The 14,040-nt window shown below is 38.7% G+C and overlaps 1 protein-coding gene across 4 annotated transcripts in view; it reads left to right on the top strand.

Moving 5' to 3' along the window:
* Positions 1 to 14,040, top strand: part of NRP1 (neuropilin 1) — a 113,663-nt gene that overhangs the window by 33,607 nt on the left and 66,016 nt on the right. For all 4 annotated transcript variants that reach the window (XM_074867543.1, XM_074867553.1, XM_074867533.1 and 1 more), the window contains exon 4: positions 13,082 to 13,263. In XM_074867543.1, coding sequence (XP_074723644.1) covers positions 13,082 to 13,263 — 182 coding nt within the window. The remainder of the gene's footprint in view (positions 1 to 13,081; positions 13,264 to 14,040) is intronic.

Below are 14,040 nucleotides of genomic sequence, written 5' to 3'. Positions count from 1 at the left end.
AGAAAGACTGGCTTTACAGAGCCCACGAGACCAAATTCAGGTTAAAGCTAATGAGGAATGCATACATTTAATTTGTTAAAGGGTTTTTCTGCATGTTTCAGGAAAGAGGGGGGATTATTACCATTTCACCCCTGTAATAAAAAACAGGATCCTGTATCTTGGAAATGTTTACAATGTAACAAAATGAGGTTATGTTACGTTGTAAAATTTTAAAGGGGACTACGCGCTGACACCTAGGCTCAACAGCATGAAACACTTGAGCTGTTCAGACAGGAAGGGCTTGTATTTAAAAATTATGAAAATAATGTTTCAGTTCGAAAAAAACAAGTGCTTTGACAAAAAGTTTGAGATTCCCTCAACTACAGATCCTCCCCCCTGCCAGGTACCAACTGTTTTATTCAGAATAGGGGATGAACAAGATGCACATATCATCTGGTTTAAAACTGGGTGTGATTGTGGTTATTTGGGTATTTTAGCACTGAGAGAGCAAAACTGCGTGCTTTCCTTTCATTAACATGCTACAAGGTGATGGTGTCTGGCTGTACTGCTGACAGAGGGAGGACGGCTCCAGAAGTGCACCTTGTGACCTGCAGTGCACCCCGGGAGCTGCACCACTTCAGACACAGCACGGGGAGGGTTTGCAACAGGACAATGGAGGCTACACTGACAAAAAAAGTCCCTGATTCCTTCTGTGCAAGCCAGACTTCTCTGTGAGCCAGCTCAGGGGGCTCGAAGTGAGGAAAGGGATGGGGCATTATCTCATTTCCTTCCCAGACTTCCTACTACTGTTTTGGGCAATTTATACCTTTAAGAATGCATAAGGCAAACAAACCTTGTTCTCCCTAGTGTGTGAAAGCCTGTCTTTTGCATTATTAAACTGCAAAGGGAAGCATGGCATTATCTTGCTCAGATTCTCTGCACGTACAAGAGAATCCGGCCCAAATATATTTCATGGCTTGTCTGTCTGGGTTAGCATGCTGCTTGCCGTGAGTGAAGGAGAGGAGAGAATCAATGCTTAATACCACAGAGTCTTATACAGATTGTTCTTGTATGCTTATCACCACTGAGTAGACAAACAAAAGTAAAAGCATTAATAGATACCTGACTAGAAGTGTAAATGACACAAAAGCCATCAAATCAGGATTTTATCCATTTAATTGCAGAGTAAGTGTTTTCATCAGCTGTGTAATGGTTTATTGCCTTTCAAGGCATATTTATTGTGACTGACTAATGAAGACTTAGAGCACCACTTTCTTATGGGTAACAAAAGGAAAGAAGTTGCAACACCATTTATGTGTGCAATTCATTGAGTTACTACAGGTCCCCTTCATATATCAGGTAATACATTATTATAGCTCCATGTCACACTGTCCATTTCCCTGAGTAGAAAGCAAGAACAGAAGCCTGACCCGTTAAATCCAGAAGACCAATCAACATCATTATCCCATGCTTTCTCTGACCCAGTAACAGCCCTTTCCTGAGACTCTGTTTTTCTGGATCACAGCTATGGAAGCAGCCAGGACAAGGATGGGAGAGAATGGTTCTAGGAGAACATTACTGCTGACCTCAAAACCAGCAATTTCTGTGTTAGAGTGTCAGTCCTGACTTAGGTTTTGCACTGCCCTGATTCCAAAGGCAGGGGTCACCTCACAGCCATGCGACTCTAGACAAGATTTAGCATTCACTGAGTATAGGTCCAAATGCTCAGCAGATTTAAGAGAGTATATCTCAAGAAGTTGCACTGATGAGGGAGGAAAAGGAAGTGAGAAGAAGACAAACTCAGTCCCATCTAATGAATACTTCCTTGACATTTGTGTAGCTCCTGCTGGGGATTTGAGCTGGCGTGCATGTATGCAGTATGGTCCCAATTACTGAAGCCCACGAGCTGTGTATGTGTTTGTGTTGTGTGTATGTTCATTACCCTGCTTGCTTTCACAAATAAGTATTTAGTCCCAAAAGAAAAGTATGCAAAATTCTTTAGCGGATACTTGTGAATTCTGGCAGATTTTCAACTTCGTTTTCCATTTTAAAATAGCATAGGCCGCTGCCCCTCTGATGCAACTCTATTAAAATCTGTAAATCTGTACCAGGGATGATGCTGATCTGTTGTGCACATTTTCCTTCCTGTAAGTCATTATCACATGCCTCTCTTTCTAAGAAAGACATTTTTATGAGAGGTGGATCACTGGGGTGGGTTTTTTTTATATGGCTGGTTTGCCCCATGCTCCAGCTATAACAATGCAGTTTCACTAGGCGCTGGGTCATATGGCTGACCTCAGCTAACAAGCTGTTCCTGTTTTTAGGCTACTGGGAATGTTTATTGGCCACTGTTTTCCTCCATTCTAAACACATAGTTATTTCTCAAGACCCATATAAATCATAAGGTCACAAAACTCATAAAAACTGTGACATTCTCTGTGATACAGGATACAAATGAACTAACTTCAGGCTTAGCAGCTTTAAACATCTATGGTATATTTTATCATAATATAAATACATTCATTGAGCTTATATATACTTTTTAGTTCAATGATACACACAATAAAATGGTAATAAAACTGCTCAATGGGACAAACTTTTATATACTGATGTTTCAAATTGGTACAGTTTAACTGTGAGCTCTATTACAAAAACAATGTACTGTAACTCTGTATGAAACTGAGTTTAAGAGAAATAGCAATCTGTTTGCAATAAATGTTAAGTATTCACGTACTTTATATATAAGAAAATGATGCTGAAGATGCTATTGAATTTCCTAATGTAGATTTCAAGACCAGAAACTCATGGAGAGGTCTGTACTAACATCCTGGACCAACACAGTGATGTGTGCAAAACCCAACTACACCTATAAGAAAACACATTATCAATAGGATTCATAATGTCTGTACTGAAATTGGACAGCAAATTAATAGAAAAGGATTGGTAGCAATTACTATAGTTAAATTTGCATAGAGGTTTCCGCTCTGCTTCCCTGTTCTCATTTGCTTTAGTTGTTTTGAAATGCACATATTCCAAGCTGAAAATTTCCCAGGTTGCTCCTCTGCTTGAGAATGAACTTTGGAAAGAGACCGCTAAAATGATTCAGGTCTTCTTTTGTACAAAGAATATAAAAATATACACAGAGAAACACACACACATACATGCATACACATGCCCACGTTGCAAGACAGAGGAATAACTGTGGGACTTTTTCAGGCAGCTCTTCAACCACACTTACCAAGATCAGAAGGCTGAAATTTGAAAGCACCATCCATGAGTAAATGTTCCTTGCACTGCTCTTATGAAATATCATTTAGATTTCACAAAGCCAGGGCTTCTTTAAAGGTGCCGGCTATGTGTATTACTCATGCTGCTTAAGGGTTGTTTGTTAAAGTGGCAATGTACACAACCAAATGATTTTGTGCTGAGATAAAGGCCCACCAGGAAACATGCAGACATTGTAAGTGGGTTGATCTGTGAACTGTAAATGCTTCTTATTCAGCTTTGTGTGCCTCCTGTGCCAGAGAGGGCTTCTAGGTGCTATGGCCAGGCACTTTGTCTTTCCAAGTTTGTATTATACGAAGGAGGTAAGGAGAGATGGTTTTCATCTTCCAAGTGTTACAGCAGAATGCAAAAGGTCTTCTCAGCTTTATGAGAATATTTAGCTAATAATGCCACACATTTCACACACTTTAGGACTCCATTTTCCATCCAGAAAAGCCTTGGAAATTTTGATCTCCTTTTTGTAATTCAAACTCTTTTTTCCTTGGTGATAGCTTAAGTGAGCCTGCCCCCTTTCCCCCTAAAAAAAAACTCAGGAAAAGCTCTAATATGTGTACATGATTAAACACTGACAAGTCAAAAGTTTCAACAACAAAGCTGTATGTTTTTCCAGTAATTACACTTGTTTGTACATATGCCTAGTCATGAGGCTATATACAGGTTTTAGATACAGTCTCAGCAAAAATCAATCCACTCATTTACATGTGTCACTTTCAGGCAAGGAAGACCCATAGCAATCATTTTTATCAATACAGCCTAGGTTTGTGAAGACACTAATTCCACAGTGGATTTTTCACTTGACCGACTGTCTGCCCAAAGGGAATGTGGTGCAGAAATCAGAACAAAGGGAACAACATTGAGAAATATTAAGTTCAAAGTGCCTAACACTGCATCCTGAATACTCTCTTAATATAGTTCCTAACTGGAAATAAATGAAAATACCCATCATTTTACTGCCTTTACAGAGCTTCAGGACATGGTTGCCAAGGAAGAAAATTGCCATAACTTGTGTTCTAAAGCTGATACGTATGTCTGCAATTTCCTTTCTCCTTTAGCTTCTTTTAGTTTCATTAATTATGGGTGTTGCTTGGAGAGGTTGTAGACAGCACACAAGGGGCAAATATTTGAGTTTCAAAAGCATGGAACTTATTTTATGTTCTGAACTTTCACAGTTTCTGTGAAAAGCTAACATCTACCTAATACTTTTAAAAGTCAAGTTCCTAAGGTTATGATTAATATACCACATAGATCCCAACAGGATAATTACAAATTAATCAGCAGTTCAAAACTCCCAAATGGAGTATTATAAGGTTGCCATCACTTTAAAGCATTCCTTTTCTACTTTCATGGAAAAAGAAATCACAAAAGATTCTGATCTTCATTTGATACAACTCTGTTCTGTAAGCATTTGAGAAAGCTAAACTGAAGCTTCTATAACTTACCAATTAAGCAGGCTTTTTAGTGAATTCAGCAGAACATGCTAACAGCACTAATCCAACCACAAATCATTAAACTAGTTAGGCACATGAAAACAATGTTTAATGGATATAGAGGTGTACAGATAGCGGTTGACTCTTTGCAGCAGTGAGGGTGTGTATATATGCATGAGTCTCTGTATGCAAGTAATTTAGTCTAGATCTCCTTCAGAAGTCACACAAATGTATTTGTGAGACTGTGTGAGACTTTGCAGTCCCTTCTTCCAGTCATTCTATCGCTTAAGAAAACTTCCAAGTTTCGAGCCTCTGTTAAGAAGCTTTATTCGAAACCCACAGAAGCCGTTAGGAATCTTTCCATTATTTCAGAAAGAGCTAGACTGGGCTCTTATATTTAAAACATGGTATCTGGCTATCTAGGCTTTGTTCCTTGCTGTTTGCAAAATTTCTGGGAGACTGTTGGCACTCAGTCTCTCTCTTCTGTCTCCACATATGTAAAATGAGAATGACAACTTTACCTCAGAGGAATGCTGCAAAGCTTCACTTATAAACAGATTGGCATACTTGGATGAAGTTGCTCAACTAACGAGAGGTTTCCTGATTGATGGGCATCTCTTGGGAGGTCATAAAAACAAAACCAAAACTGTATAATTGAGTTTTCAGAAATAATTTTTTTTGGCTTACAAGACCCTACTCTTATGCAAGATGACTGCTTGTGCCATCCTTTTTCTCTCTCCTATCACCTAGAATATCTTTCTAAATCTAACCATGCCAAATTAGTGGCTAAATACCAAACTAAGCCAAAGGATAACCCTCACACCTGAAATGTCCATATGAAAGAATATAAAGCTTGAGGTAGAGTGAGTAATAAGAAAATTACCTTTAAAACAATGTAATTTTTTTCCAGTTTTTTAAGCCCTTAGCTGACTCAATGTAGATAAAGTAACTATGAAACAACCAGTAAAAATTAGACTGCATTTTATTTTGTGAACACTGGAAAGTTGGCAAGAGGTAAGATTTTGCAGTGAAATAGGGAGGTGAACAAGTTGTAAATGACTCTAATATCTTCCAGATGGCATATTTTACTTGGGAACTGAGTTTGGAGTAATTAGAGGCATGCGAATTTCCTATAAATACTAAACTTCACCAGTTTGACACTAGAAAGCTCCTTCGTCTCTGAAGTCTTTAAACTGCTAAGTGTTTCTTTTTCCCCCTCTTAAAGTGGAAGTCATGGATTTGTAAATTTGTCTTATTTGACAGACAGAAACCTTTTTCCATGAAAAGATAGCATTTTTCTATGCCAGAAAGTTATGAACTGAAGTTCCTCAGTGAAGAGATTTAAAATTGAATGTTTCTTCCCAGAAGAGGTTTTCATTTTTATATACTGGGATCATTATATTATAATTTATTACATTATGTGGCAAGCATTGAAATCAGTAGAGTTTGCCCTAACTTCAAGATCAAATCTTTTTCATTGGTAAAATGCTTTTTGCAGATAGATATGCTGAAGACCTTAGCAGATGAATTTTGCTTTTACTTCCCCTAGGACACTGCAATACTAAAATGGCAAAACCTGGTCCACAACCTCTGATTCTTCATTTTCTGCACGACATTGTTACATTCATTCCTGGAGTGAATCCTGGTGTTCACATGTCTGTTGAGGAATTTTCCAGGTTTTATTTGCTGTAAATAGAATAGAAGGTAAAATATTTTACAAGGTAAAATATTCTGTCACCACTTGCACCCTCTTTAGCCATATATCAGTGTAAACTGGCTTAGATCCATTGACATGAAGGGGCTAATCTGATTTGCAGCAGCTAAAGATCTGTCTACTGTTCTCAGTGGAGCTGTATAGATAAAAGTGCAGATATAATTTTGCTTATTTGGTTCAGATCTTCAGTTCTGCCAGTCCTAGGTATTCAAAAGGCATGAGCCAAACAACCAGAAGCATGTGATAAGATGAAGAATAATCAGATTTTAAAATAGTACTGATTATTTTTATTACTTCTGGGTTTTGAACTTTTATTGGTTAAGGTGTGTTGTATTTCAGATTCCTCTGTTCAGCAGAGAATTAAAAGCTTAATTTTAAAATGAAAAGGCAAATCCCAATGCATTAGATGATTCCAGAAACCAGTGTAATAACAAAACTGTTGCTAACATTAGTCACAATCAAACTGTTACAGTGTGTAACTGTAGATCTTCATCCATGTCTTTGTTACATCTTTTCTCTTTTTCACTACAGCATTGTCTTGTACTAAAATAGACCCTCGCTAGTTCATTCTTAATGGAGACCCACTGTCAGTTAATGGCATTAGTAAATTACTGAACAGTGGCCAAATTCCAATGGCCTTATTCCCAGAAATCTCTTAGGTTGACAGGACCTTTGTATGAGTAACTTCAGTGAATTTTGGCCCTGGGTGAAGACCATAAAAACACCAGCTCACAAAACACCAATGGAAACAAAGGCCCCCCAAACTGACTGGGATTTCAGTAAATTACAAATCGTTAATCGATTGCAAATTGTGTATTTAAATATCCAGCACTTTAGAGAACTGTGGGATTCAAACGGTATGTTGTCTCCCTTACAGGGCTTCATCCTCACCATAAATCCAGTACAAGCAAAACCAGTTTAAAAGCCTCCTGCCATGGGCACTCACTCCCACCTCCCCCTTTCTCACAGAGTTTGCACTGCCTGACTGGTGCTAATTCAACTGTATGCTTGTCCGTGCTCGGAGAAATGATCTGTTGGCCTTTTTAATAGATTTAAGAAAGAAAGAAAGAAAGGGAAAGAAAAGAAAGAAAGAAAGAAAGAAAGAAAGAAAGAAAGAAAGAAAGAAAGAAAGAAAGAAAGAAAGAAAGAAAGAAAGAAAGAAAGAAAGAAAGAAAGAAAGAAAGAAAGAAAGAAAGAAAGAAAGAAAGAAAGAAAGAAAGAAAGAAAGAAAGAAAGAAAGAAAGAAAGAAAGAAAGAAAGAAAGTCACTTCACTCATCCTGTCAAAGACACGTCCACACCAACAGTTGACTTGGTGGGATGGAGAAAGAATTCTCTGTTAAGAAGGCTGCAGTGTGTGACGGGAGTGAGCAGCCAGGCAGGAATGCACCACGCAGGACCCTGTGACACCAAGCACACTTGGAAGGGGCTAAAAAAGCAAAAAAACCTGCAGTTCCCTGCAGTTCCCATGCCTCCTGGTGTTCAAGGAGTACCTGTGCCCTGCTTAGGCCAGGTGGCTTGCTGCAGACCCAGCAGTCACCCAGGATCCTCTGAGGGCCATGTGCTGCTTTCACCTCCACCAAGGTGTGTTTTGAGGCCTATGTGTGAGGACTTATATCCCCTCCGTGTGAATACCTGCACAGACAGTCCCAGCTGCCAGGGAAGTCTGACATGTCTCTGCAGGAGGAGGCTGCCCCTCCAACACCCATTAGACAGGTCACCTTGCCAGGGTGGGGCACAAGAAGACCAGGAGAGCAGCCAGGCTGCATGGAGGCTCAGATGGAGAGCAACCCGACAGACACTGAGGTTACAGGCAGAAAAGCAGCCTGTTTGGGTCTGTGCTTATTTTTTTATTTTTAACAGCATGTACTTCTTTCTTTTGTTGCTAATAAATTGGGATTAAGGTTGGTGTCCCTTGAGTGCCTTCAGTTATTAAGCTTTTAGCTCTGGGATACAGATTGCCTTGTGCCACAAGCACTGCAGTAAATCCCACACCTCTAACCCTCAGTCACTAATGGGGCACAAATCCACAGGGCAGAACAACTTCAAACTCTTTATTTAGATTTTCTCTTGCAATGCCTTCTGTTCAGCTAAAATGGAGTCTTTCAAGGAATAAATAAAAATTCTCTATAAAATAAAGGCAAAAGAAAGATGCATACTAAAGCAAATTCTCAGAACCGAAGATAGTCTGACCAGGGTGGGTAATTTGTGTCAGGGAGAGATTTAGCAGCTTGGTGGAAGTGGAATCACAGTGATAAAAGAAACAGAGAGGTGGAAAATCTTTTCATTCTAACAGGTGAATAACTGAAATACTCATAACCACCCTATAGATGCATATCATAGTAGGCTGCAGAAAAGTATGGCGTATTCAAATGTAAATTATAGTTGTATACGCTTCACTGATTGTTTCATGAGGTTAAATGGCAGATATTTAGATTTCAGCTGAGTTCTGCATATGTCTTGGGAAGGAAGTTTTTTAGGCAAAAGGCATAAGATCTCACTGTCCTAATAATAGGAAGTAGAAGTATAGCTTGGCAGAGTGGCTGGCTTCAGCAGCAGGCAGGGCTTTCCAGCACTTTCACTTCACTTTCTGCAGCACAACGTGCTGTGGTGCATCTCGGGGGTCACCAGCGTGTTTAGAACTGAAACCAGATGTAAGCACTGTTATCACCTCCTAGAAACTGAAAATAGAAAATTCACCAAAATCTGTATTCTGCAGCTGTTTATACTTTTCATTGCCCACTGCTCATTTTATAGGTATTGCTTGGCCTTTTCCACAAACTCATAACTTACACTTTCCAGAAAAAAGAGAAAGGTTTTTGCAATTCCTTTAAGAATTTGTAGCGGAATTCTAGATCTCGTCATCTTTCTAATGGAACTCTGTCTCAGACATTGTTTTACTGAACCATAAAATTAGGACTGTCTAGTAATGGCATGTTCAGGCACCAGCTGGGAGGAGTGGGGGGAGTGTGTGAGCTCTGCAGTGTATTTCAGTAGGCTCCCACCCCAGAGCCACGCGCGGTCCTTGCACACCCCAGAGATGCAAGCAGAAAGCAAACAAAAATGGGATATCTGGGAAGACACAGAGAAGCAAAAAGGGAATGCTTTCTGCATCGTGGCACACTGGCTCCATGAACTTATCTGCTGATTACCCCCTCTTCTAGGCAGGCATCTTCTGTTTTCGCACATGGACTCGTGCTTTAGTCTTTCACCTGAAACTACACTCAATGGCTAGTGCCATGTTTATTTACATCTCTGTGCCATAAACCCTAAAGGACTATAATATTACAAGAAATATTTGCCACACCATTGACAGCAGTAACTGAGTGAAGAATTGCCAAGTGGGAAATCCAAATTTGCAAACTCAGTATTCTGGGCTGCACGCCAAGACTGTCTGGGTGCTGTGGAGGTGACACATTCAGTCTCCTCACAGGGATGCCAATGTGCCAACTGCATCCCTGGCACAGCATCTTCTCCTGACAAACTTATGGAGAAGAACTGCTACCAAGTCCAGAGGGAGATGCAAGCTGCTTTCTGAGCTTCCTTGGCAGCAACTCCATTTTCAAGTTGTGACTGTACTTTCTCCTATTTACAAGAACAGTTGTTTGTGATACACTATGGTCTCTGGTAGGATTTTGAAAAGTGCAAAAATGACAGCAGGACGTTGGCTTCCAAGTATAAACTAGTAAAATCCAGAGTAATTTCATTTCCCTAAGAAAAAAATAATATAGATACTCATTTACTGCAGCCCAGATATCAGATGTTACTGCCTGTGTGGGAGAATCTAAATCCGTTTGTTAGCTGCCAAGTGATAGACTTGATCCTTAGAATATGAAGGTTGTAGCGCTGTTCTCTAAAGCTTCCCCTTTTCAAATTGTACTTTGTACCCATTGTCTCCCAGCTAAACTTCTCTTCTCTCTGTCAGTAATTTTTCAAAGCAAAAGAAAAAAAATTGAGAAATTGTCCAATCTTCCACAGGGCTGAATGACCTATAACTTTGAAAATCCATTAGAAGACAGCCTTTTAGTAACCAAATTGTGTCATTTACAACTGCACAGCAGCCAGAAAGAGCACCATAAATTACAATTCTGTCACTATAAGAGACAACGGAAAGGTGTGGGCAGGCTGTCTCTATAAAGGAGGAAACATAGGAGAGTGATAGAATCTAATGTGAATATTTTTTGCAAATTTGTTTCATATAACAGCAAAATTGGTACTTACAGGTTAATTATTTTTTTGGCTGTATACAAAAGACTTAGACTATAGAAGATTATTTTTAGGGTGTTGCAGAATAAAAATACTAAATTCAAACCTTTTGGTTTGTTCTTTTCTTCCTTATACATGAAGTAAAAAAACATGTAAAAATTTGTTTAGCATTTTTAGTTAAAATTTTTCATATAATTTAATAATTCAGAAATAGGATTCTTCTTGATGTTCATTTGAAAATTTATCTACTGTTGAGATCTGAGCAATGAATGGTACCTGGGAAAGTGGTGAAATAATGTCATCATGGGGAGAAGAGCAAAGACTGTCACTCAGATGCTGTGGTTTTATGTGATTGCTCTTTAATAAGCAGTTAATTATTTGGAAAAAGGTTGTCTTGTTAAAAATTCTCAACATTAATTTTTTTCATAAAGTCTAAAAACTAACAGCCTGCATCCCTGAGTACTTCCAATAGGTTTTGCAGGGAACCTAGTGCTGGTATTTTTAAGGATATTTCTAAAGAAAAAAAAAATAAAGAAAACAAACAAAGAAGAACAATTCTGAGGTCTTTTTACAACTCTCCTCCTAACTTTCAAATCCTGTTATACATAGATCATAAAGAAATTATAGAAAGAACAGAAGTCTAATTTTAAAAAATGCAGGCTACTTAAAGCATCTGTAAAATTACCTCAGAAATGAACATTTCTTCTGTGTATTCCCACTAATCTGAAATGGGACAGTGAAGCTAACTAGCTGAGCAATTGCTACGAGAAAAATGAAATACATAAGAGGAAATGCAGTTAACACAATATTTCACATATGTTAATGCTTACAGTTCCATCAGTGTCAGCTTTATTTTCTACTTGATATACAGCAAAGCTGGCACACAATTTTAACTGATGAGGTAATGTCATTTTTAATTTAAGAAGCCTTAAGCCGTCCACTTTAACTAGTGATATCATCTTTGCAGTTGTCTCATGGGACTTCATGTAAACATAAGTAATGTGCCCTGGACAGTTTGGAGCAGAGTTGTTAAAAATGACATTGGTCATCATGAAGACATTTTTTTCCTTTGATCTCTTTAAAAATGTCAGACACACTTTATTGTCCTGTCATTTTTAGCTCTTCCTTGTATATTAATATGCTCAGAACATTTCAGTGAATGTAACAGTAGAATAAAGGTCTAAACAAATTAATGGCAACATTTTAATGTCAGTCGTAGTAGGATAATGAAAAGTAAATGAGATTGTCTGTCTAACAACAACTTGTTAAATAAAACGGCAGCACGGGTGAGACACGAAGAGTCAGGGACAGAGAAAAGCCTTTCGCTGCAGTCTGAAAGAGGCCCAGAGCACCACGAGGCTCCAAATGCCACCACCTTTTAGGAGAAGATTAAACTGATTCTACAGATTATGTCTGCTCCTTCTTCCTGTCCGGGGTCGAGTGAAATCATCTGTTAATAAAACTTAGAAAGAGACCTGTCTCTGCACCTGCAGCTTCTGCCTGCCCGTGACTTTTATTCTCATTTGTATTCTCTCAGCTGGCTCAGTACACCAAGCTGCTGGGCTCTCCTCAGTCCTCTGAAACCAAATCTGTCAGGCCAGTCCCTACATATTGACATCTCTGGTGACAGGGCTGAGGAACCCTAACGTGACTGTTGCTCCCAGGCAAACTTTTTTTATTACCAATCATTATTGCATTATTGTATGCTTTTGCTTTTGGAGTCCTTAGGAATGAAGCAAGTAACCAGCCTGTTCAGTAATCACATGCTGTACAAGTATGAATATTATAATGTGCACTTCTTGATTCAAATACCTAAGCAAAGATGATTTGTAATGAAACAAGTTTTGTCTGAGCACAACCAAGTGCTCTGACATGTGGATTTTGTGATTTGCTCCAAACTATTTGTCCAGCTAGCAAGGAAAATAACATATTTTTCTACCACTGATCTGAAACATGGTAGAGTTTTGAACAAAATCTAAGGTTTAGGGATTTATTTATTATTCTGTGGACATATGTTTGGAGGACAGCATATGGAAATCAAAGTATTGTTCATAAAGAGCTCCAGCCAAAAAGACATTTTTGAATTCATAACAGAACTTCACAGTTTGAAAAGAATGCTATGCATTATGTATTGATAACAACACTACACAGACAAAGGAACACAATTTAATAATACAGAATTGTGCTCATGAGATTTCCTTTTTTTTTTGTTAATTGGTTACTTTAGCTGACATTGTCTGCAAGCATAATGGACACCATTCTTCCTAATAGTTCCATGTTGCCAGATGATGTCTACAGACATAATGTAGTCCATTTTAATTATTTCATTTTGCTTACATCTTTCAGCATAATGCATTTTCCAAGCAAGCTAGCATTTTTCTTGATTATCTATGTTGTGTTATGGTTTCTAAATTAATTAGGTCTCCTTCTTTCCTGGAAGTTAAAAGTTTCTTCCTTCCATTTATCTACCAGGTATGATTATGTTGAAGTGATTGATGGAGATAATGCTGAAGGACGCTTATGGGGAAAGTACTGTGGAAAAATTGCTCCCCCTCCTTTAGTGTCTTCGGGACCATATCTTTTCATTAAGTTTGTTTCCGACTATGAGACACATGGAGCAGGATTTTCTATCCGTTATGAAGTTTTCAAAAGAGGTGAGAAACAATTCATTGTTATATAGCTCATAACCTGTGGTTTTTGCTTGAATCAAAAAGTTCACCATAATTCTTTGGAATGGGGGGAATGCATGGAAATGCTTGAAAGAGAAAATTTTATTACCCTTGTCATTCCAAGGTGGGGCATGTATTCAGTGAGCGTTAATCTTTATGAATCTAATGGGTCAGCTTCATCTGAGGATTGACTCCTCTGGCTGTAATGTGATAGTCTTCATCAGCTGTTTGTTTCGACCCTCTTAAAACCTTTTTTTGTGATAATAATTACTGTATGATTTACAATGTTACTGCCTTAACAGCACTGCAACCTTCTGAGTCCCTGACTTATTTTGGTTAGTGCTTTGCTCTGCATTCCCAAGAGATGGCTGTGGCTCGGAAAGGACAAGAGTACACATGGGCAGCAGATGATGCTGCTGTTGCTTTCACAGATCATGTCTGGGAGGTAAAGGAGGGGAGAAGCTCACACTGTTCACAGGCTTATCCTGCTGGATGCTTGTGCTGGTGAGCACAGATTGGTGTATGGGGCACCGAGAAAACCCAGAGAAACAAACAGTTCAGGATTAACCAGACCTATAGACAGTCCCTCTTTGATAACTCCCTGAGTCAATTGCTAGAAGGGCAGTAAGATTATTTTTTTTTTGCATACACCTTCCCTATAGCTGGATGGAGATAAATAATTCCTATATTCTGTGCCTGGAGAATACAGGACCGGAACTCATAATATATAAAAAGACAGTAAGCTTAACTTTATAGAAAAAA

This window comes from Strix uralensis, chromosome 1 (assembly GCF_047716275.1).
Source record: "Strix uralensis isolate ZFMK-TIS-50842 chromosome 1, bStrUra1, whole genome shotgun sequence".
NCBI classification, from domain to species: Eukaryota; Metazoa; Chordata; class Aves; order Strigiformes; family Strigidae; genus Strix; species Strix uralensis.
Note: the sequence above shows the minus strand (reverse complement) of the source record. Positions and strands in the feature narration are given on the sequence as shown.